The following is a 21,306-nucleotide window of genomic DNA, read 5'->3' as shown; positions in this document are numbered from 1 at the left end:
AAGCATCAGGTCTCCTTACATGCTGAACAGGATCTGTTGGTTAATGAGACATGATCACCTCGCCTGAACAAAGCACAGATGGTGCTTCACACCTTCAGTCTGGGCTGCAGGATCTTCCCAGGAAGGGTCCCAAGCCCTCAAAAGGTGCTTTCTTGGAAAGTCAGCGTAGATGTTCACAGCTGTCTAGCCCGGGACTGGCCTGCACGGCACTGTCCTTAGGCAGCTCTGAGGCAAGAGCAAACTGGAGGGGTTTCCTGCTTCCTCTCTGCCCCCTGGATCAGCCCCTGTGATCAGGCTGGAAGGCCTCCCTTCTTTCTGTCCACCTTGCTGGGAATCCCAGTGACAAAAACACCAGAGTCAGCCACAACTGGAGGGTGGGGATTCACCAACAACCCTCACTTCCTCGGGGCTCCGATACCAGCAGAGCCACCTAAGCTGCTGCCACCTCTGGCTGGAGGCTGCTGCTTCTGGCCTCGCCCACCCAGCCCTGGCTACATCAGGGCAAGCGGGAGGCGGGGTGGGGCGGGGGAGAAACAGAGTATTTCAAACAGGCAAGCATCGTGGAGATTTCTCCCATCTGCAGAGCTCCACATGGTGTGAAAAGGGCTTTCACCTTCATCTGCTCCTCAGAGCCTTGGGGAGTGCTACCCCCTTGTAACTGAAAGGGAAACTGAGGTTCAAGGAATGTTAGAAATATGCTACCCATTAAGAAGTGGCTGAGCCAAAACCCAGTGCTACGACCGACTACAGATTCAGTGCTCTTCCAGGTAACAGACTGCTGCTACACATTTCAAAGAAAAGAATCAAAAATTGGAATAACAGGTATCTAACTTACCCCCCGATAATATTTAACCCAGAAATGTTATATGCCGCCTGCCTTCTCACACACTGTCCCCCCATCTGGGGAGCCCTTTCTCTTCCCCACCTGCCAGCTGTGCTGACTTACCCTTTCAGACCCAGTCTTTCCAACGCAGCCCATCCAGGCTGAACCTGAGCCATCACCCACGACGTCCTCAGAGCCGTGGGCCCAGCACACGCCTTTACTGTAAGAATCCTTACGGGCCCTACGTCTGACTTACATGCTTGTCTCCTCTAAGATACTGTGGATTCTTTGAGGGCAGAGATGAGTATTTTTCATCTCTGGATCCAAAGCACAAGCGCAGGGTGGGCACAGGGTAAATGCTCAGTAAATATGTAGTGAATGAAAAAGTAAATGTTGGGCTTCCCTGGTGGCGCAGTGGTTGAGAGTCCGCCTGCCGATGCAGGGTACACGGGTTCGTGCCCCGGTCCGGGAAGATCCCACATGCCGCGGAGCGGCTGCGCCCGTGAGCCATGGCCGCTGAGCCTGCGCGTCCGGAGCCTGTGCTCCGGCAACAGGAGAGGCCACAGCAGTGAGAGGCCCGCGTACCGCAAAGAAAAAAAAAAAAACAGTAAATGTTTTCCTGGCAAAATTTGCCGCCTCCATGTAATGGTCTGGCACTGAAGCAAGGAGATGGGAACCTTCTCCTGGCCATTGGGGGACAGGGCTTAGACACCAGCACTCGCCAGGCAGGACACTGCACCAACACTGGGAAATGATGTCCCCGACCCTGCAGGAGACGCCCTGGATGCAGAGCCCTATGAGCAGGATCCTGGTTCTCTCAGTCAGGGGACTCCCTCACCGTGATGTCCCACTGCCAAGCAGAGAGCTGCTGGAAAGAAAAGAAGCAATTACCAAAGACCCCTGATCCAGCTGAAGGCCTTGAGGGCCCCTTGGGCCCACTCCCAGGTGCTGTGAGGCCTCATGACTGCCACTGCCGAGTCAAAGTAGGGCTTCCCTAATGGTGTCCAATGAACCTTAGTCTTGCAAGAGTGCCATGAAACAGCATTCTGTGATCAAACGTATGGGAAATGCTACAAGCTACAGGGCCCCCTTGAAGAGACACGCCCCCACGTGTGGCGTGATAAGGATTCTGAGGTGTCTTGCAGCAAGCATCATGTAACTGGGCTTTAATCCAGTGTCTGCCAAACCTATTGATCACAGAGCCTCACCCCACTGTCATGCATACATTTCCTCCCCCTTTTTGTTCTTTATGAAAAACCTATTAACATCCTGTGGAACTAGGGTTCCAAGGAACACACTTTGGGAAATGCTGATGGTCATCAAGCAAGGAAGACACTGTGGACCAGAATAGCCTCCTGGAGTATCACCAGGAAGGGGGTGATCATGGTCCAGAAAGGGCGCCGGGGATCTCTCACCAACCAGCACACAAACTGCCCGGGAGAAAAAACCTTAGAACCACTGAATCCAGTGAAAAAGACAAAAAAGGCATCTGTCCTGAGCCTGTTTTCCCATCTGCAAAATGAGAATAATAAGCCCTGCTCTGTCTGGGGTCATTAGATGAGATCGTGGAGGTGTGCATTTGTGGAATGCTGACCCCCAGCACAGCTCCTGTGTATCACAGGTATTCAATCATAGGGATTCAATCAAACTTACCCAAGTGAAAGCTGCACAAATATAGGGGTGATGAAAAGACCAGGAGGACAGCAAAGAGTGGGCACAAAACCTCACAGCACCTAACTCAGGGGCCCATGTGTATTTCAGGGGCAAACAACCCTAGGCCTATCGATAGTCTCTGAAGATATGAGTACATTAAAACAGCGAGAATCCCTGGTGCCTCTAGCCCCGGGAGTCTATAGGAATTGGTAGATCCGGTTCTCAGCCAGCTCTACTCCTTCCGGGCTGGGGAACTGGCATGCAGCTCCAGTCCTCCGTGTCTGTTTCCCCAGCGTACAGGATGAGGTTAAACCATGCCAGCCTCCAGGCTTCTGGTGAGGACAGATGACACTGGGTTCCAGCTGCTGCACACAGAAGGTGCTCAATGACTGCGTCTCCTTAAAAAGGGTTGGGATGCGAGGAACATTTATAAAGGTGTCTGTCAGTGATGGCTAAAACAAAACCTCTTCTCTCCAGTCATGTGGGAAGCTGGCTTTTATGGGTGGGAAGATGGGAGGATGAAGGAGGAACAGCATCCGCTGGATCAACGGACAGAGAGGGAGAACACGATGAGGTTCCAGGCAACATGGTCAGGACTCCCTCTAGAAGCCAGCAGAGGGTGAATGGGCACTCATGGCCGGGGGAGGGAGAGATGAGAGGCCACATCTCCCAAGGAGACCAGCATGCGGCCAGGCAGAGCTCATGGTAAAGATGAGAACTCTGCAAAGGCTGCTATCCATTGCGCATGTCCCACGGACCAAGTGCTTGACGCACGCTGGCTCTAAGCGCCAACTTACCCGTCCCTGGCCACACAGCTGGCTAGCTGCAGGGCTGAACCAGAACCCTGAGCCTGAGTCCAGAGCACACGCTTTCTCTACTCTTCCGTGCTGCCCCTTGAGGCTGGGACCACCATTCCTTTCTTCTCTTGCTGTCCAGGTCCTCAAGGGTGGGGACTGGCTCTGACTCATCTCTGCACCCCCAGCACCCAGCGGTGCTGGTCGAATGAATTACGCACTTGAAGACATTTCAGAAACCTACTGGACTCAAAAGTCAGAGTCCTTTTCATAGAATATGACATGGTAGAAAACTACACAGGCTGATTCCCTTCTGAGGAATGGAGCCTTAGAAGAAATTCTAAATTCTTCACTTCTTTGCCTAGAAAGTGTGAGTATCCAAGTCCTTCTACAATGTAATATATTAGGGTCTTCTGCTCCCACTCAAAGTGGAAAAGCCCTACTGTGATATGGGGTGAGCAGCATGAAATATCAGAGCATTGTCTTGCCTGACGACAGACAAGGAAACTGAAGGCCAGGAAGGAAAAGGGATCCCTCAAGATCACACCTTGGGCCTCGCCATTTTTCCTACATAAAAGGCTGCCTTTGCAAGAAGGAAGTACGCATTCAACATATACATCCTGAACAGCTGTTGTACGCTGTCTGCAGCAGGTGCAGTGAAGTGCTAGAGCAGAGTTATCACACGGAGCAGTAAGGGCCCCAGAGGCTGGAGGAGTTAGTTCTGTGTAAGGGAGTTGAGAAAGGCTTCATTTGATAGGTGACTTGGACCATTAGGGAGAAGTTAGAAGTTCTAAGGGAAGATGTGGAAGAGTGGCTAACCTTCTGCCAAAATATGTGCTCCCCCATCTAAGTACAGAGCTGTTGCCGTGAAGCCACTACCTGAACAACGACTACACGTGGGGCCACGTGACTATGAGTGGCCGATGGAACGTGAGCAGTTAAGAGCAAAGCAGTAAAGAAATGGCTGTGCCTTCTTCACCATCCCCTTCCCCTCTGCCAGCCAGAAACAAAGCCTCTGAGGCCCCAGGAATGGCAGAGCCACAGATGAAAGGAGCTGGGTCCCTGAATCACCGTGTGCTTCTGCCGAGCGGATGCAGCCATATTGGATTGTATGGGAGAGTAAGTCTCTACAGTGTTGGAGTTTGTTATAGCAACAAGCATCACCAACTACTACAGAAGGGAAGGGAAGACAGGTGTTCCAGGCAGAAGGACTAAGGCACAGCGGTGTGACAAAAACATAGTGTGTTTCAGGGAATGGGGAAGGTCTGATGGTGGCTGGAGCACCGGCCATGTGAAGGGGGTACTGAGATTCAGCAAGCTCACGCTGGTCACCACAGGAAGGAAGGTCACGTACAGGGATTGTTTCCAGGAGCCCTGGTGTTGCTGGCGCTGCTCTCGAAGGAAGAGTGGAAGTTGTGAATGGTTTCCTGTAAAATTTGTCTCTCGCGTCCCTGTGGAGGAAATTGAAAACAGACACAGAAAGTCTTGTTAAATCTTTTAACCGTTAATTCAATTGACACAGTGCTGTTAACGTTTAACTCATACTTGAAAAACCCACGGGCGTCTTGGGGAAAACAAATTACCTAATTGAAAGAGTACTGAGTTTAATAAAAACATCCTGAGTCAGAATCTCCCCCAGCACCCACAAACACAGCATGCCAGGGCTGGAGAGGGCCCCAAGATGCAGGGGTCCAATTTCCCAGATGAGGAAGGGCAGCAGAACCCAGGGAGCAAGAATGACTTGCCCTGGGTCACTCGGCCCGGAAGGGACGTCTCCTACCCTGCCCTGTGCATCTTTCCAGCCCTCGTATCTCCAGGGACTTCAGAGGGAGCCGAACTTTCTGATACAGAGTGAGAGTTTGAACTGCCTTTACTCCCCTTGTCCAAAAGATGACAGGTTCGTTTTCACAGTGATTCACTTCTCACCCCATCCTTGCAGAACCCCCTCCTAGTTGCTGCCCTTTACACACATATTTTGAGATGGGAAAAGAGCGGGGATGTGGATGTTTTTTTAAGCCCAAAGAACATCTTCACGGAATACGTAGGTGAGAGGCAGTGATATATAGAGGTGAAGAACAGAGACTGGAATCACACAGCCTGGGTTCAAATCCCAACCCTCCCATTTACTAGCTGGGTGACCTTGAGCAAGATACTTCATCTCTCTGGGCCTTAATTTCCTCATCTACAAAACGAGGATGATAATTGTACCTCAGATGGTTGCTGCTGACATTGGGCTGTGGGTGGGCAGCAGGAGGCCGGCATATCCTGACCTCAGAGGACAGCAGTGTAGATTAAACATATATATATACATATATATATATATATATATTTTTTTTTTTTGCGGTACGCGGGCCTCTCACTGTTGCGGCCCCTCCCGTTGCAGAGCACAGGCTCCGGACGCACAGGCTCAGCGGCCATGGCTCACGGGCCCAGCCGCTCCGCGGCATGTGGGATCCTCCCAGACCGGGGCACGAACCCGTGTACCCTGCATCAGCAGGCGGACTCTCAACCACTGCGCCACCAGGGAAGCCCGAAACATATATTTTTTAAACTAAGAAATAAATGTGGTCAAAATGTAAAGCAAATTAAAACTGAATAATCTCTGGCAGATTGTTTTCTGCCAAGAGTGGAAAAAAAATAAAAAACTCCACCGAATGAGCCTAGACTTTAAACTTTCTCTTCTTTTATTGCATGGACTGCCCTTTCCAGATCCCCAAGCAGAGACCTCTAGTGCTGACGAGGCCTCCTGGACACTTGGGAGGGCAGAAGAATCTCCCTTCACACAATCCTTCCAGGTCATCCTTCCAAGACAGCTGGGAAAGTGCCATCAGGATTCCATCAACACACACCTAAAGGCAGCAGGGAAGAGGACAGAGCATTGGAGGTGGGGAGGTGGAGTCAGAGGACCCCGAATCCCTAACCCACTACTCACTCTGTCCCAGGCATGACCCCATGCTGCTGAGTTTCTGTATCTGTAAAAGGGGGATGGTATCACATGCTGGGGCTGTGATGAGGCTCAACCTGAGATAATGAACGGGGTGACACTGTGCAAACTGCAGAGGGCTAAAAAATAAATAGAGGGAATGACAACCATGTCATTATTAGACACCACCTTAGCCTTAATTGCCTGAGAAATGAGGTCAGGGCGAGACAGGGTTCCAGCACACCATGCTTCCTAACCTCAGGAGGGAGCCGCAGATGATGAAAACCATAATCACTCCCTGCATCCACACCTGATTGAAGATGATAATGATAACTGCCCTTTAAAAACCCCCAAGTTTCAAAGGACCTGCCTAATAATTCTCAAAAGGAAAAAAAGCAAATGGCCATTAAAAGTAGAAAAGATGTTCAGTCTATCTAGTAGTTAAAGAAATACAAACCAACACAAGGCATACTTCTCGGCCTATCAAATTAATAAAAATTAAAAAGCAAATTGGTAGTACCCAATGCTGGCAAGGGTGACACTGGAACTTATAACCACAGCTAGTGGGGGTGTTCACTGGCTCCTGCTGGAAGGTATTTCAGGACAAAGTACCATATACCTTGACTTAGATTCTGACTCCATAATTTCACTTTTTTTAGATGTCTATTCTGAGGAGATAATTAGAAAGCCTTATACACGAAGTTGCTCACTGTAGCACTATTTATAGAAAGTTTGAATATCTACATATCCAACAAGTAGGGATTAAAAAAAAATAATTTTAGTACATCCTTGCAAATTTATTTTATTATATTAAAAGAGTTCTTAATGACATGGGTAACTGCATATATTTACTGTTAAACAAAGTAAGTAGAATGTAAAATTATAGATCCAAATTTATCTCGGCCACATAAAGAAAAACATTCAGCACAAAACACTGCAGAGCGATCTTACCAAATACGAACAGTGCTGGCCTCTGGGTGGTTGGATCGTGACTCCTTTGAAAGTTTTTTTCGCCTTTCTGGCACTGTGCAAATTTAGTAAGACAAATATGCACAACTTTGAATAATCACAAAAAAATGGGAATGGAAAGAAGCAATGGCTTAGGACCAACTAAAGGTGAAACTCAGGCCATCATTTCTGTTTAACCTTCTCCAATATAGCACTTGTCTGAAACTAACAGACTAATAAGCTGACTTGAGTATATATCACAACTCGGATACTGGGGTGGGCTCACCTGGAAATCAAATAGTTTGCAGGCTGAGGGTCCACGCTGCTTTGCTGATATTTTTATGGCTGAGCCAGGTTTTGGGCGAATATTCATTAAAAAAAAATTTTTGAGGAGGCAAAGATGGTGTCAAGATGGCAGTGTGGGAAGATGCAGAGTTAGCGTCTCCCCACAACTAGGGTGCCTGCCGGCTGCTGGTGGGGGACTCTGACGCCCAAGGAGACGGGAAGAACCCGAGAGTGAACTGGTAGGATGTAGGGGGACTGAGGGGGGAGGAGAAGTGGAGGCCAGACAGGATCAGCGTCCCTGAGGCCGGGGAGATCAGGAGAGGCAGGTGGGAGGGACTCTCCAGAAAGAGCATGAGAGGAGCAGAGGGCAATCGCCTGGCCCACGAGGGCCGGGGAGCCTGCTGAGCTCCCAGGCGGGTCCCCTGCCCTCCAATGCCCCGTCCAGGCCAACAGGTCCTTGGGAGCATAGGAGGGAGGCCAGGGAGATCAGGAGAGGCAGGAGGGAGGGGCCCTCCCAGACCGGAGGAGCAGGAGAGGTGGGAGGGAGTTTGCCCCGCCCCACCCACTAGAGCCCAGAAAGCCTGCTGGGCTCCCAGGTGAGGTCCGCTGCCCTCTGAGACTAGGGGTGGGGGGCACATCTGTGTCCCTTCTGTTCCTTGAGCCTAGGCCCCATCCCCCACAGCCCCCAGGGCCTTTTCCAGCCATGTGGGTCCTGAGTATTGGCCCCACCCACTGCCCAAACCTCGCCCTTGCTTAGGCCCCGCCCTCCACAGCCAAGGCCTCCCACCAACCCGCCCCTTTTATTTTTTGCTACTCCATGTGTATTGCGGGATCTTGGTTTGCGAGCCTGGGGTCGGGCGGAAGCTCCTGTTGTGGGAGCTCCGAGTCCAAACCACTGGGCTAACAGAGAACCTCAGACCCTAGGGAATATTCACCAGAGTGAGGTCTTACAGAGGTCCCCATCTCAGCACCAAGATCCAGCTCTACCCAATAGCCTACAAACTCCAGTGTTCGAAGCCTCAGGCCAAACAACCAGTAAAACAGGAATACAATCCCACTCATGAAGAGAGAAAAAAAAAAGGAGATTGCAAAAAAATATGTCACAAATGAAGGAGCAAGGTAAAAACCTACAAGACCAAATAAATGAAGAGGAAATAGGCAATCTACCTGAAAAAGAATTCAGAGTAATGATAGTAAAGATGATCCAGAATCTTGGAAATAGAATGCAAGCACGGATTGAGAAAATACAAGAAATATTTAACAAAGATCTAAAAGAACTAAAGAAAAACAGAGATGAACAACACAATAACTGAAACGAAAAATACACCAGAAGGAATCAATAAAAGAATAACTGAGGCAAAAGAACGAATAAGTGAGGTGGAAGACAAAATGCTGGAAATAACTGCTGAGGAGCAGAATAAAGAAGGAAGAATGAAAAGAATTGAAGACAACCTCAGAGACCTCTGGGACAACACTAAATGCACCAATATTCGAATTATAGGGGTCCCAGAAGAGAAAAAGAAAGGGTCTGAGAAAATAGTTGAACAGATTATAGTTGAAAACTTCCCTAACATGGGAAAGGAAATAGTCACCCAAGTCCAGGAAGCACAGAGAGTCCCATACAGGATAAACCCTAGGAAAAACACACCAAGACACATATTAATCAAACTAACAAAAATTAAATTCAAAGAAAAAATATTAAAAGCAGCAAGGGAAAAACAAAAAATAACATACAAAGCAATCCCCATAAGGTTATCAGCTGATTTTTCAGTGGAAACTCTGCAGGCCAGAAGGGAGTGGCAGGCTATACTTAAAGTGATGAAAGAGAAGAACCTACAACCAAGATTACTCTACCCAGCAAGGATCTCATTCAGATTCGATGGAGAAGTCAAAAGCAGCTCCTGCAGCTCAATAACAAAAAAACAAACAACCCAATCCAAAAATGGGCAGAAGACCTAAATAGACATTTCTCCAAAGATATACAGACGGCTAACAAACACATGAAAGAATGCTCAACATCATTAATCATTAGAGAAATGCAAATCAAAACTACAATGAGATATCATCTCACACCAGTCAGAATGGCCATCATCAGAAAATCTAGAAACAATAAATGCTGGAGAGGGTGTGGAGAAAAGGGAACACTCTTGCACTGTTGGTGGGAATGTAAATTGATACAGCCACTATGGAGGACAGTATGGAGGTTCCTTAAAAAAATACAAATAGAACTACTATACGACCCAGCAATCCCACTACTGGGCATATACCCTGAGAAAACCATAATTCAAAGAGTCATGTACCAAAATGTTCATTGCAGCTCTATTTACAATAGCTTCCATGTATTTGCAATACATGGAAGCAGCCTAAGTGTCCATCAACAGATGAATGGATAAAGAAGATGTGGCACATATATACAATGGAATATTACTCAGCCATAAAAAGAAACGAAATTGAGTTATTTGTAGTGAGGTGGATGGACCTACAGAGTGAAGTAAGTCAGAAAGGGAAAAACAAATACCGTATGCTAACGTATATATATGGAATCTAGAAGAAAAAGAAGATGATACTGGTGAACCTAGTTGCAGGGCAGGAATAAAGAGGTAGACATAGAGAATGGACTTGATGACATGGGGTGGGAGGGCGAAGCTGGGGCAAAGTGAGAGTAGCATCGACATATATACACTACCGAATGTAAAATAGTTGGCAGGTGGGAAGCAGCAGCATAGCACAGGGAGACTGGCTCGGTGCTTTGTGATGACCTAGAGGAGTGGGATACGGAGGATGGGAGGGAGGCTCAAGAGGGAGGGGATATCGGGACATGTGTATGCATATGGCTGATTCGCTTTGCTGTACAACAGAAACTAACACAGTATTGTGAAGCAATTATACTCTAATAAAGATCTATTAAAAAATTTTTTTTGGCTAAAATGTTCAAACTATTTTGATTGTGTATGAAATATATTTTATATCACAACCCTGTTACATGTAAATCCATACAACTTAAACAAGCTTTAGCCTTCTTACCTGCAAAGAACGTTGATATTTTCTGCTCTGTTCTATTTTGCTTGTTAAAATGCTACTCATGAACTACTAAATTGATTCTACAACCCTCCAGCATGCTGTGGACCACAGCTAGAAAGACATGGGGGTGAGGGGACAAGGAAAGCTGGGCATCTCCTCTCCCAAGTGTCCTGAGTTTTCAAATGTGTACAGAGCATTTGAGCCACAATGGGTACTCTTTTGGCCAAGGTTCAGTTTCGAAAGAAGGAGGATGAACATTAGGAGAAGCTCCTGCCCTAGAGCAATCAAGAAGGAGACAGGAGTCGGGGTCAGGTGGGTCCAGCCCAGAAGAACCGAGGCCCCAGGAGTCCAAAGAGCTATTGGAAGCCACACTCGGCCTGAGAAGTTCTTTGCTCTTTCTAAGAACCAGCACAGACTTGCAATGGTAACCTAGAGTAGGGAAGATACACTTGCTTTTGTGATATTCAACGTCTCCCAATCATACCTTTGCTCTAAGATGCACTTGACACACAGTCCTCATTTCCACAGGACTTTGGCACTACTGACCCTTGAATAATAGGGCCATTCTCCAGCGATTAGTTCAGCTCGGCCCCTTCCCCTTGCACCTATCTCCACGTGGGTTTGCCTGACTTTGCAGGGTGGATGCTACCTGTGGGGAGGACATGGGTGGCGTGGCATGTTGGATGCACCCGGATCTTTCAGCTGGGAGATGATCAGCTGGGGCCCCCAAGGAAGACCACGGTATTGGGCTGAATGTTTGTGTCCTGTGTTGAAACCCTAAGCCATCAATGTGATGGTGTTAGGGGGTGGGGCCCTTGGGGGGTGATTAGGATTAGGTGAGCTCATGAGGGTCAGCCTCCCATGACACCATCGGTGTCCCTATAAGAAGAGATAAGAGAGATTGGCTTCTCTCTGTTATGGGTCACATGGGGACACATGAGAAGGTGGCATTGTGCAACGTGGAATAGGACCCTCACCAAACTCAACCACTGGCACCCTGATCTTAGACTTCCAGCCTCCATACTTTGAGAATTAAATTTCCATTTGCAAGCCACCTGGTTTAGGTATTTTGTTATGCAGTCTGAACTAAGACAACCACCAGCGGATGTTCCTCTTGATGGGGCCCCGCTTAGTATGGGATACAAGCTGTTACAGAAACAAGGAGAAGGGGGGCAATGAATTTCAGAGAAAACTTAAAGAAAAAAATGTTCTAGCCTGTACAGACTTTAAGACAAATGTCCTCCTTTGGAGTGGGCTTGAGATGTCACATCATCTACTCTGATGATGACAGTTTCTTAAGATTTGCAAACCAACCCAGTCTGTTTTCTTTTTATGATTCCGGACCAAGGAGGCCATAACCACTGAGGGCAGAGGAGAGGTTCCAGAAGCATTAGCGGTTACCATCTACCAAGCCCCAGGCCAGGCTCCAGGGACACCTAACTCCTGTCTTTCCATGCCCTCCGAGGTCCTCACTGGCCCTACATCTAGAATCTTTTCTGTCCTTCTCGACTGGCCTAGGCTTGGCTTTCCTCAACTCCTTCCTCCCCTTGGCTCACACATCTGACCCTTGGAGGCCAGGAGGAGGAACTAACTTCTGAGCCAGAGCCTTCTGAGCCAGAGCCTCCTTACCATCACTCACCTAGTCCCCACCCCGAAGCCCTTGGACACTTGACTGGGTCACCCTCAACCACCCTGAGAGCCTTAATCTGTCCCCTCTGGCCTCCCCTCACACCAGGCATCTTTCTCTCCATGCTCCAGCCACTCCTTTAGTTCTTTAAATGCACCACACATCTTCTCACTGCAGGGCCTTTGCACATGTGCTGCCCTCTGCCTGGTCTGCACTTTTCTTCTACCCCTTTGCCAGGTGGTTCCTGTCTTCCTTCATATTGCAGCCCTCCTGCCCTTCCTCGGGGACGTCTTCCAGGCCCTTGCCTTACCAGTCCCCACTCTAAGTCAGGAGCTCTCACAACACAATTTGCCTGTCCCGTGCCTGTGGATTATACCGAGGCAGGATAGCAGAGAGGCCAGGACACAAACTCTGGGTTCTAATCCTGCCTCTGCCACTTACTGACTGTGTGATCTTAGGCAAGTTCCCTGATCTCTCTGTGCTTCAGTTCCCTCATCTGTAAACTGGAAACAACCTCAGCAGCTTTCGTGAGGGTTACACGAATGACTAGATGTGACGTGCTCAGAGCAATGCTGGGCACTGAGTGATACTCAGTGCTCAACACCCACACAGTGCCTGGGACATGGCAGACAGTTAAAGGGAGATTTCTCACGAATAAATCAATGCTCTGAAGAGTTTAGTGCTGGCTTCAGGTGATCCACCTGCGGTAAGCCACCCTGAGGCTTCCGTTCCCTAGGTGAACCCTTCCTAGCAGCCGAGACCTGCCCACCTTCTGCTGCTCATGTCTAAGGGCAGGGCAGAAACGGTGCTGGTCTCTGAGTTGGGGCTCACTGCCTCTCTCGGAGCCTCTGCTTCCCTATCTGTAAAGTGAGGCAGCAAGGGTCCCAGGACAGGTGAGCAGTGTTTAGGAACAGGCCACTTGCAGAGGAGAAAGAACACACAGCAAAGACCTGCAGGAAAATGCTTAGGCTTGCAGACACCTGCAATGGCTGAAGCAATGCCGACTACATCACTTTGAAGGACGACCTCACAGCCTACACACAGGCAAAACAGTGACGACCACGATGGCAGAAAAACCAGCCCCCAACCCGGCGAGGCTGCAGGGCAGGAGGAGCTGCTTCCACACAGTGTGATGCTGCAGGAACCAGTGAGGAGGACCCCCTCCCTGCCCCCGACTCTTCTCCTGGGCTGCACGAGGAGAGTGTGAGGGTACCGGCCTCCCGGATGAACTGAGGAAAGGTTTGCACAGTGATCTGTGAATGATAAACTGTTACGTGGATATTTACTTGAGATTGTCACTACAGGTCTGTTCAATATTTCTGTGCCTACCTGGCAATATATAGAAAGAACCATAAAATGGTACGATCGCTAACATAACCTTGTATTCTGGAACACAGCCTGAAGAACAAAACAACAGCAGAAAAAGCAAAAAGGCAGAGATGTCCATTCTGGTACTGTTTACGATGGTCAAATCCCAGATTTTACCTGTCACTACTGTCCACCAAGTGGGGAGCTGTTCGGCTAAGTGTGAAAGAGCAACAGGTATGCAAGTATTTATACGTTATTGCTTGACTAAGAGACCAAAAAAAATCCAGCCCACGTTAGGGAAAAAGACAGAAGGCAAAGGAATGTGAATAGCCCAAGAGCGACTGTACAACTGTCTGCAGAGTGAGTGGTGCCTCACTTCTCTTGTGTTCTGTTTGCTTGTTTGTTTTTTGCATATGTGCCTTTGGGTGGGTGGATGGGTGGGTGGGGGCATTGCTAATCTTTAGCTCTAAAGCTGGTGAAACAGAAGTTGAACATTAGACAAAAATGCAGGATGCCAACAACAACAACACTGACTGACAGATCTCTGTGTGCCAGGTGCTCTGCGGAGCATTTCAGTCCCGGCAGCGAGCCCATCACCCCCACCCTACAGACAAGAAAGCGAGGCTCAGAGAAGGGTGTGACTTGCCCAGGGTCACTGTAAGTGGAGGAGCTGGGATTTAAACCCAGGTCGGCCTGACTCCACGGCCTGTCTTAATCAACTTCCACTGTGCTCCGGAGGGCAAAACCCAGCCCGGTGGGGTGAGATGACTGGAGGGAATGTTTTAGCCAAATCGAAGGAGAAACCACCTTACGGGAAGAGAGATCTCGAAAAGGAACAGGCATACTCAAAGGTAGTGACCCCTCGGTCATGAGAGGTGTATGAGCGGGGCTGTCGTCCACCAGGTGTGGGGGGGAGATGAAATCAGACCATGAAGGTCCCTGGAACACTGGGGCCGAGGATCCTAGTGAAGCTCTCAGCTGTTGGAAACAGGAAAAAAAAAAGGTTGAGAACAATACCTTGCCTGCGTTCAGTTCAGAAATCGCTGCCAAAATCTGCTGCCTGGACCCGTCTGTCTTAATACCCAGCTCCTTCAGGTCGCCGTCGGTGAGCGTGAGGAACGCTTCCATATCCACCTGGGGAGAGAGAGGGGGATTCGCTGCTGTCTGCTCGGCGCCACACCTCTTTTCCGCAGCCACAACAAGACTATCACAGTAACGAGCTATTAGTGCTTATGAGCAGTGAATTAATTATGATTGACTACTTCCAAGTCCTGGCTTTATGCTGAAAGTTTATTTGAAAACATCATTGAAATCGAACCCTCAGGACTTCCCTGGTGGTGCAGTGGTTAAGAATTCGCCTGCCAATGCAGGGGACACGGGTTCGATCCCTGGTCTGGGAAGATCCCACATGCCGCGGAGCAACTAAGCCCGTGTGCCACAACTACTGAGCCCGCATGCCTAGGGCTCGTGCTCTGCAACAAGAAAAGCCACTGCAATGAGAAGCCCACGCACCACAACGAAGAGTAGCCCCCGCTCGCCACAACTAGAGAAAGCCCGCGCGCAGCAATGAAGACCCAATGCCACCAAAAATAAATAAAATAAAAAACAAAACAAAACCAAAAAAAAACGAACTCTCCTCAGCTCTAGGCCTGGGATTTTTAGGAGAGGTGCATTCTGGAAAGACTCTGAAAACGAAACAAGTAAGGGAAGTCTCTGAGACAGTAATCTGGGTGACTCGAGTGGTAAAAAATCCAAGTCTTGCTACTAGAAAGTTAATTCCAATGTTGCTGCACTTTTAACAGTATCCGATACTGCACAGAAAATATGAGTATGTGGCAGTACTCACCATGTTTCCCCCCCCCAAGGACAAGAGAGATGCAGATTGTGGAAAGATAGAGTGAGAAAATAAACAAGCAAAAGCAATAAAGGAAAGAAGGGCCATTGGTTTTTACCAGAAAAAAAAGGGCATCTCAAAGCTGTTCAATCCTTGGTTTTTGCCAGAGAAATTCTAACATTTCTGTCATCCCTGCCTAGGCCTCAGTTCCAGGAGAAATTTCTTCCCTGTCTTGATCTCTCTTTTAATAGTCACTTTACTTTCCTGGATTTAAAAAAAATCTTGAACCAGGTTTGAGTTAGTGGGGAAGGGTCTGCTCCCTTATCCAACATCAAGCTCTCCCGGAGATGCAGAGAGGGCCCCTCTGATAACGGATAAGCTCCCTGAATCCCTCGGAGACTTTACAGATCACAAGGTGCTAACGGGTTCAAGGAAGAGGTGACATGATTTTGACGGAAACCACCTGCCCCAGGCCCTGCTGGATACTCCCCTCCCCCACCATCCCAGACCTGTGGCAGAGACCCCACACCCAGCTCCTCAGAAAGCACAGAACGCATAAAATAAAAGCAGGCAGCCATCAGCAAACAGTAAAGATTTTTTTGACGATGAGAACAATCGCCACTGAAGTTTAAGACATCAAGGAGGCAGGAAGGACAGGCTGGATAGGGCAGAAAAGCAAACCAAGGAAGAAAGCCACAGCACCCCTTACTGTTTCTTGAACAAAAATACAAACTCCTCAGATTTTGGAATTTATGAATTAGATAAGATTCTAATGACCAAATAATTCTGCCTTCTCAAATAACAGAGAAAATGTTAAATAATATTTAAATCAAACTGACTAGGTTGAGTTCATCCGCCCAGTGAGGAACATTTCTCTTGCCATAATTTAGTTTGAATTATTTTTATAGAGACTGGATTTTCTTCACAACCACAATGCCTTTTTTTATAATAGCTTTTGGCTTTTATTCGGAGGCAGACCCTTTTAAATTTAAACATGATCTGTTGTATTTACTTTGAATGCCAATATACTGTGTATTACCCCCGCCCCCCAAAAAAACAAACTCCTCAACTGTGTCTCAAGCTTGTTGGGGACAATGAGTGACTCTCGTGATTGCTACAATAACTATGACAGTTGTCATGTGCTAAATTGGGCACCAGAATGTTCTAAGCCAGTGATTACACCCTGGTGGCTAATGGCCCACTGAGGAGCTTTATTTGGCCAAAAGTAAAAATTTTAACATCTTATTGAGCCGTAATTCACCTACCATACAATTCACCCATTTAAAGTGTGCAATTCAAAGATTTTTAGTGCAGAGTTATGCAACCGTCACCACACTTAATTTTAGAACATTTTCATCACCCCAAAAAGAAAACCCATACTCATTAGCAATCACTCCCATTCTATCCTCCCCACATTCCCTGGCAACCACTAATCTACTGTCTGTCTCTATAGATTTGCCTATTCTGGACACTGTATATAAATGGAGTCATACCATATGTGGCCTTTTGTGACTAACTTCTTTCACTTAGCACAGTGTTTTCAAGGCTCATCCATGTTGTAGTATGTATCAGCATTTCCTTTTTTTTCATGGCCTAGCTACGTTCCATGGTATAGAGATAACACGTCTTATTTATTCATTCATCAACTGAGGGGCATTTGGGTCGTTTCCACTTTTTGCTACTATGAATAGTGCTGCTATGAACGCTTTGTGTGAACACATGCTTTCAGTTATCTTGGGTATATACCTGGGAGAGGGATTTCTGGGTCATAAGGTAACTCTGCTAAACATTTTGAGAAACTGCCAAACTGCAGGACAGTAATTTTTAAAATGTGATGGTGAGCGCTTTAGAGCAAATAGGAACCCTCTTAGACTAACACAGACTATTTACATCCAGATACTGAATACAGGTTCATCAGGATTTGCTTTTTCACCTGCTTTAAACCTAAGAACCTGCCAGGTAATCCCCTTCAACTAGAAGGACAGAAACAAACTTCACTAGAGAGAGCAGAGTTCAAAATTATACAATTCTATTATAATAAAACAAGTCATAAGGTCCCCAGGATTTCACTGTTATGAACTGAACCAAATGTGCTGAACAAGAATTCTATTTCCTCAGCTAGCTCAGTGAAAAAGATCAATCTAGGCTTACAGGATGACAACCTACATATTTAGACAACTGTTTTATGGTAAGATATAAATTGACATTCAGAAAGAACATCCTGGGCTTCCCTGGTGGCGCAGTGGTTGAGGGTCCGCCTGCCGTGCAGGGGACACGGGTTCGTGCCCCGGTCCGGGAGGATCCCACATGCCGCGGAGCGGCTGGGCTCGTGAGCCATGGCTGCTGAGCCTGTGCGTCCGGAGCCTGTGCTCCGCAACGGGAGAGGCCACAATAGTGAGAGGCCCGTGTACTGCAAAAAAACCAAAAAAAACAAAAAAACAAAAAAGAACATCCTTACCTCTTGCTCCTCAAAAATGGGCTGATATTTCTCAAGTGATAATTTCTTAAGGATTCCAGTCAGTTCATCTTCAAGAGGGAAAGAATGTAAAATAAGATATTTTAGCATTTGGTAAAATGTATCAAAAGTGATTTTCAAACTTTCATAAAACAGTGGTAATCTTATTTCGAAATTCTACCAGAAACCCCAACACAGAAAACAGATCTAAGGTGCGTTCCTGGGGATGAAGCTGAAGGTGGGTCCCGAGCCACCTGTTGACCATAATCTTCCCTTAGGGCAGGCTCTCAGCATTTGCCAAAACCCCAGATTGGGCTATGAAGACACAAGATGGGGGGGGGCAGTTCATGGCCAGGCTCCAACGGCTGACTCTCCAATGGCGGGACCATCAAGTTCTTGGAGTTCTAGCTGCTGGGACTAAAACCCTCCTGTCTGTCCCAGAACAATTTTTAATTATGATTTCTTGACTGTTGTTAGCTACAGCTGCAGTAAACACTAATGCCAGCAGTCCTCAGCTAGACAGAGAAAGAACTGGAGAGAACAGGTAGGTGGGCTTCAGACCAGAGTCAAGGTTTGCCTCAAGCATTCGGAGTCTGTGGGCTTCCTGAAGGAAGGGCGTGTCTGAATGGAACAGCAGAGCCAGATGGGCACAGACCAGGGGAAAACAGAAGATTTTGAGTATCAAGTTATCAGAGCAGGGAAGATAAAGGAGACAAAAGCAGCATCTGTGGGGGCTTTAAGAAACATTCCTTCACACATTCGATAAGGATTTATCAGACTAGGCACTGGGGACTCAATAGGGACCAAAGCAGACCATAAGCAGGCTGTCAGGCTCAAGGCAATGAGGAAGAACAGAGCAGGGTGGGGGAGGTTGACAGGGGATGTGAGAATGTTGTTTTATAGAGGGTGGTCAGGGAAGGCCTCTCAGAAGGAGATATTTGAGCAGTAAATGAAGGAGTGAGCTGTGCAGATATCAAGGCAAAGAGCACCAGGCAGCATCCAGACAGTGAGAACAGCAAGTGCAAAGGTCCTGGGGCAGCGGGGGCAGCTTACAAAAGAGTGGACTAGAGGTTAGGAGGTCAGAGGTCCTTTTATTCACTCATTCATCATTCAACAGTGGCTACTACTGTGCCTACTACATACTGGGAATGCAAGGATGGAAACGTCCATGCTGTGAAGGAACTCAGTGTAGCTGGGAAGATATAATGAAGAGGATGACAGCTGATGCACAGTGCTCACTGTCAGGCACCCTGTATGGATGATGCACCTCCTCTTAACAACCCCATGAGGTAGACCCTCTTACTGTCCCCATTTGCAGATGAGGAAGGCACAGAAAGCTGGGTACCATATCTCGGGTGAGGTCACACCACTAGTCCATGGCACAGCAGGGATTCAAACACAGTGGTTTGGCTACCAGGCTTCTGCTACACACACTGCTCTGCCACTTCTCCCACGGGTGATGAGTATATGGTGAAGGGCATGAATAAGGGGATCTGGGGACAGAGAGGACAGCTGACCAGCCCAAGGGACCGGACAGGCTTCGCAGAAGAGGTGCTAATGAACTAGGATGTATGAGATGAAACGAGTCCCAGTCCACACATAATCCATTAAGGTTCATGATGCCTATCATGCTTTGCTGCTGTCATTCCCTCCACGAGCCTCTCTCCACACCTGTGTGCTGGTAAATGTTTAACAACTGGATTTCTGGGAGGGGGAATGTACGCACGTATATAAGTACATGATTTTACTGATTTAAGGATGTGTGTGCACAATTTACATACAATAATAACTTACACAATACTCTGTATTATAAATTCCATATAGCCAATGCCTTCACTGCATTTCAGGCGTCTCACTGAATGCCTCCATTGATTTTTGCCTTACTCTTGAAGACATAGCCAATGAGTATAGCTCCTACATGAAGGCTCACTAATGCTTCTGTTTACGTGAACATGCGAGATGAAATGAAATGATGAAGACATACGTTGGAACTTCATGTGAGCAACTTTGCTGAATCAGATAATGGTTTTCAAAACCTTGAAGAATATTTTCTCAATTTTTAATGCTATTTTCAATATAACAGGTTAAACAGTTAAAGTTTAACCTGTATGATTAACACTGTCTCTGTCACTGTCTAGATGACATCCAGATGCTCTTTAAAACATTAAATCAAGCCCTAGTGGGTATTTGCTGATTTCCGTGGTATAAATGCCCCATTGTGGTCAATTTCAACCTACCAACATCATGTTCCTGGAAGTGGAACTGGGAAAGAGGCACAGCAGTAACACATCAATACACAGTATTCCCACCACGTAGATAAAAGAGACATAAAGAACCTTAAGAGAACAGGTATTAGTAAAACGCACTAAAAATTAGTAAATAATATATTTTGTTTTAAATGCCACATACCTTTACATGCAACATAATCAGCTTAATTAAAAGTTCATGCAGTTTGACTTTTTTTTGTCTTCTTTTTTTTTAAGCATTTTTATTTTTATTTTTAAAAACTTTTTGGCCACACAATGTAGTATGTGGGATTTAATTCCCCAACTAGGGATCGAATCCATACTCCCTGCATTGGAAGCATGGAGTCTTAACCACTGGACCGCTGGGGAGGTCCCTGTCTTTTTTTTACACATATTTTTGTGGTTGTAATTTGACTTTAAACAGCTGTGTTTAATTGCCAGCTCAACTGTTTCCTACAAATGTAACAATCGGCTCTGGGCCACCATTCCCGGCTCCCAGCCCCCAACTCTTCTCAGTCCTCCTGGGCTGGCACGAGGGCCACTCTTCAGTGAAGCCTGCCATGGTGCTTCGTGCCTTGCTGATAACACACGTTTGATCCCACCTTGCGTTACAATCATTTAATGTTATTATGTGGAATGTATCTGAATCCCCAGCCTGATGATGAGTTACGCTGACACTGGCACAGGTTACAGCACCCAGGGCCTGCCCCAGTCACCTTCATAGAAGGAATGTGAGGCTGAGAAGGCCACGTCGTCACCGTCCCACCACTTCCTCCAGGAGGAATGAACAGACGGACACAGGTGGGAGGATGAGCAGGGCAAAGGCTTGCATGCAGTCCTTGACTGAGGCTACAGATTTCCCACAAAAATATCATAAAGAATGGCTATTTGGGGATAGATTGCAGGCTCTGGTCTGTGATAATCTAATGCCTGAAGGACAAGGGTCTGGCTGCCTCGGGACCCAGGAACCCCAGAAGGGAAAACTAGGCTTTCTAAGCCAGAGAAGGTAATCTAAAAAGAATTTGCTGTCAGGTCCTCCTGTTTTTATCCCAACTAGGCTTTGCAAACCTTTTTTTTAATAATGAATGAGAGGGGAGCAAAGTGGACATAGACAGTGCATTCTGATGACTGTCTCAACTCTTTTTTGGAAAAAGGTGGGGTACAAATCCCAAACTGAACCTGTAGGAGTTTAGATTCCTGAAAGCCTCTGAGGCGGGAGAGTTCATGGGTAGGGAAATTAAGACTCCACACAGAAAACACAGTTAGGGGTAATTCCTTGGTGGTCCAGTGGTTAGGACTCGACACTCTCACTGCCAAGGGCCTGGGTTCAATCCCTGGTTGGGGAACTAAGATCCCACAAGCCACATGGTGTGGCCAAAAAAAAAAAAA

At 47.3% G+C, this 21,306-nt stretch overlaps 1 protein-coding gene across 5 annotated transcripts in view; it reads right to left on the bottom strand.

Moving 5' to 3' along the window:
• Nucleotides 1-1,321: 1,321 nt before the first annotated feature.
• The window catches only part of ANKS6 (ankyrin repeat and sterile alpha motif domain containing 6), a 57,178-nt gene continuing 37,193 nt past the window's right edge, over nucleotides 1,322-21,306 (bottom strand). For 2 of the 5 annotated variants that reach the window (XM_024734455.1, XM_024734454.1), the window contains exons 13-16: nucleotides 17,675-17,742; nucleotides 14,400-14,516; nucleotides 4,625-4,721; nucleotides 1,323-1,691 (exon numbers count right to left, since the gene is read on the bottom strand). In XM_024734455.1, coding sequence (XP_024590223.1) covers nucleotides 1,645-1,691; nucleotides 4,625-4,721; nucleotides 14,400-14,516; nucleotides 17,675-17,742 — 329 coding nt within the window. In that variant the 3' untranslated portion in view covers nucleotides 1,323-1,644. Of the gene's footprint in view, nucleotides 2,875-4,624; nucleotides 4,722-14,399; nucleotides 14,517-17,674; nucleotides 17,743-21,306 lie in introns of all 5 variants that reach the window. The other 3 variants (XM_024734452.1, XM_024734453.1, XM_024734451.1) reach the window with 3 other exon arrangements.

The sequence above is a fragment of the Neophocaena asiaeorientalis genome, unplaced genomic scaffold (assembly GCF_003031525.2).
Source record: "Neophocaena asiaeorientalis asiaeorientalis breed wild unplaced genomic scaffold, Neophocaena_asiaeorientalis_V1.1 scaffold192, whole genome shotgun sequence".
In the NCBI taxonomy this organism is placed as follows: Eukaryota; Metazoa; Chordata; class Mammalia; order Artiodactyla; family Phocoenidae; genus Neophocaena; species Neophocaena asiaeorientalis.
Note: the sequence above shows the minus strand (reverse complement) of the source record. Positions and strands in the feature narration are given on the sequence as shown.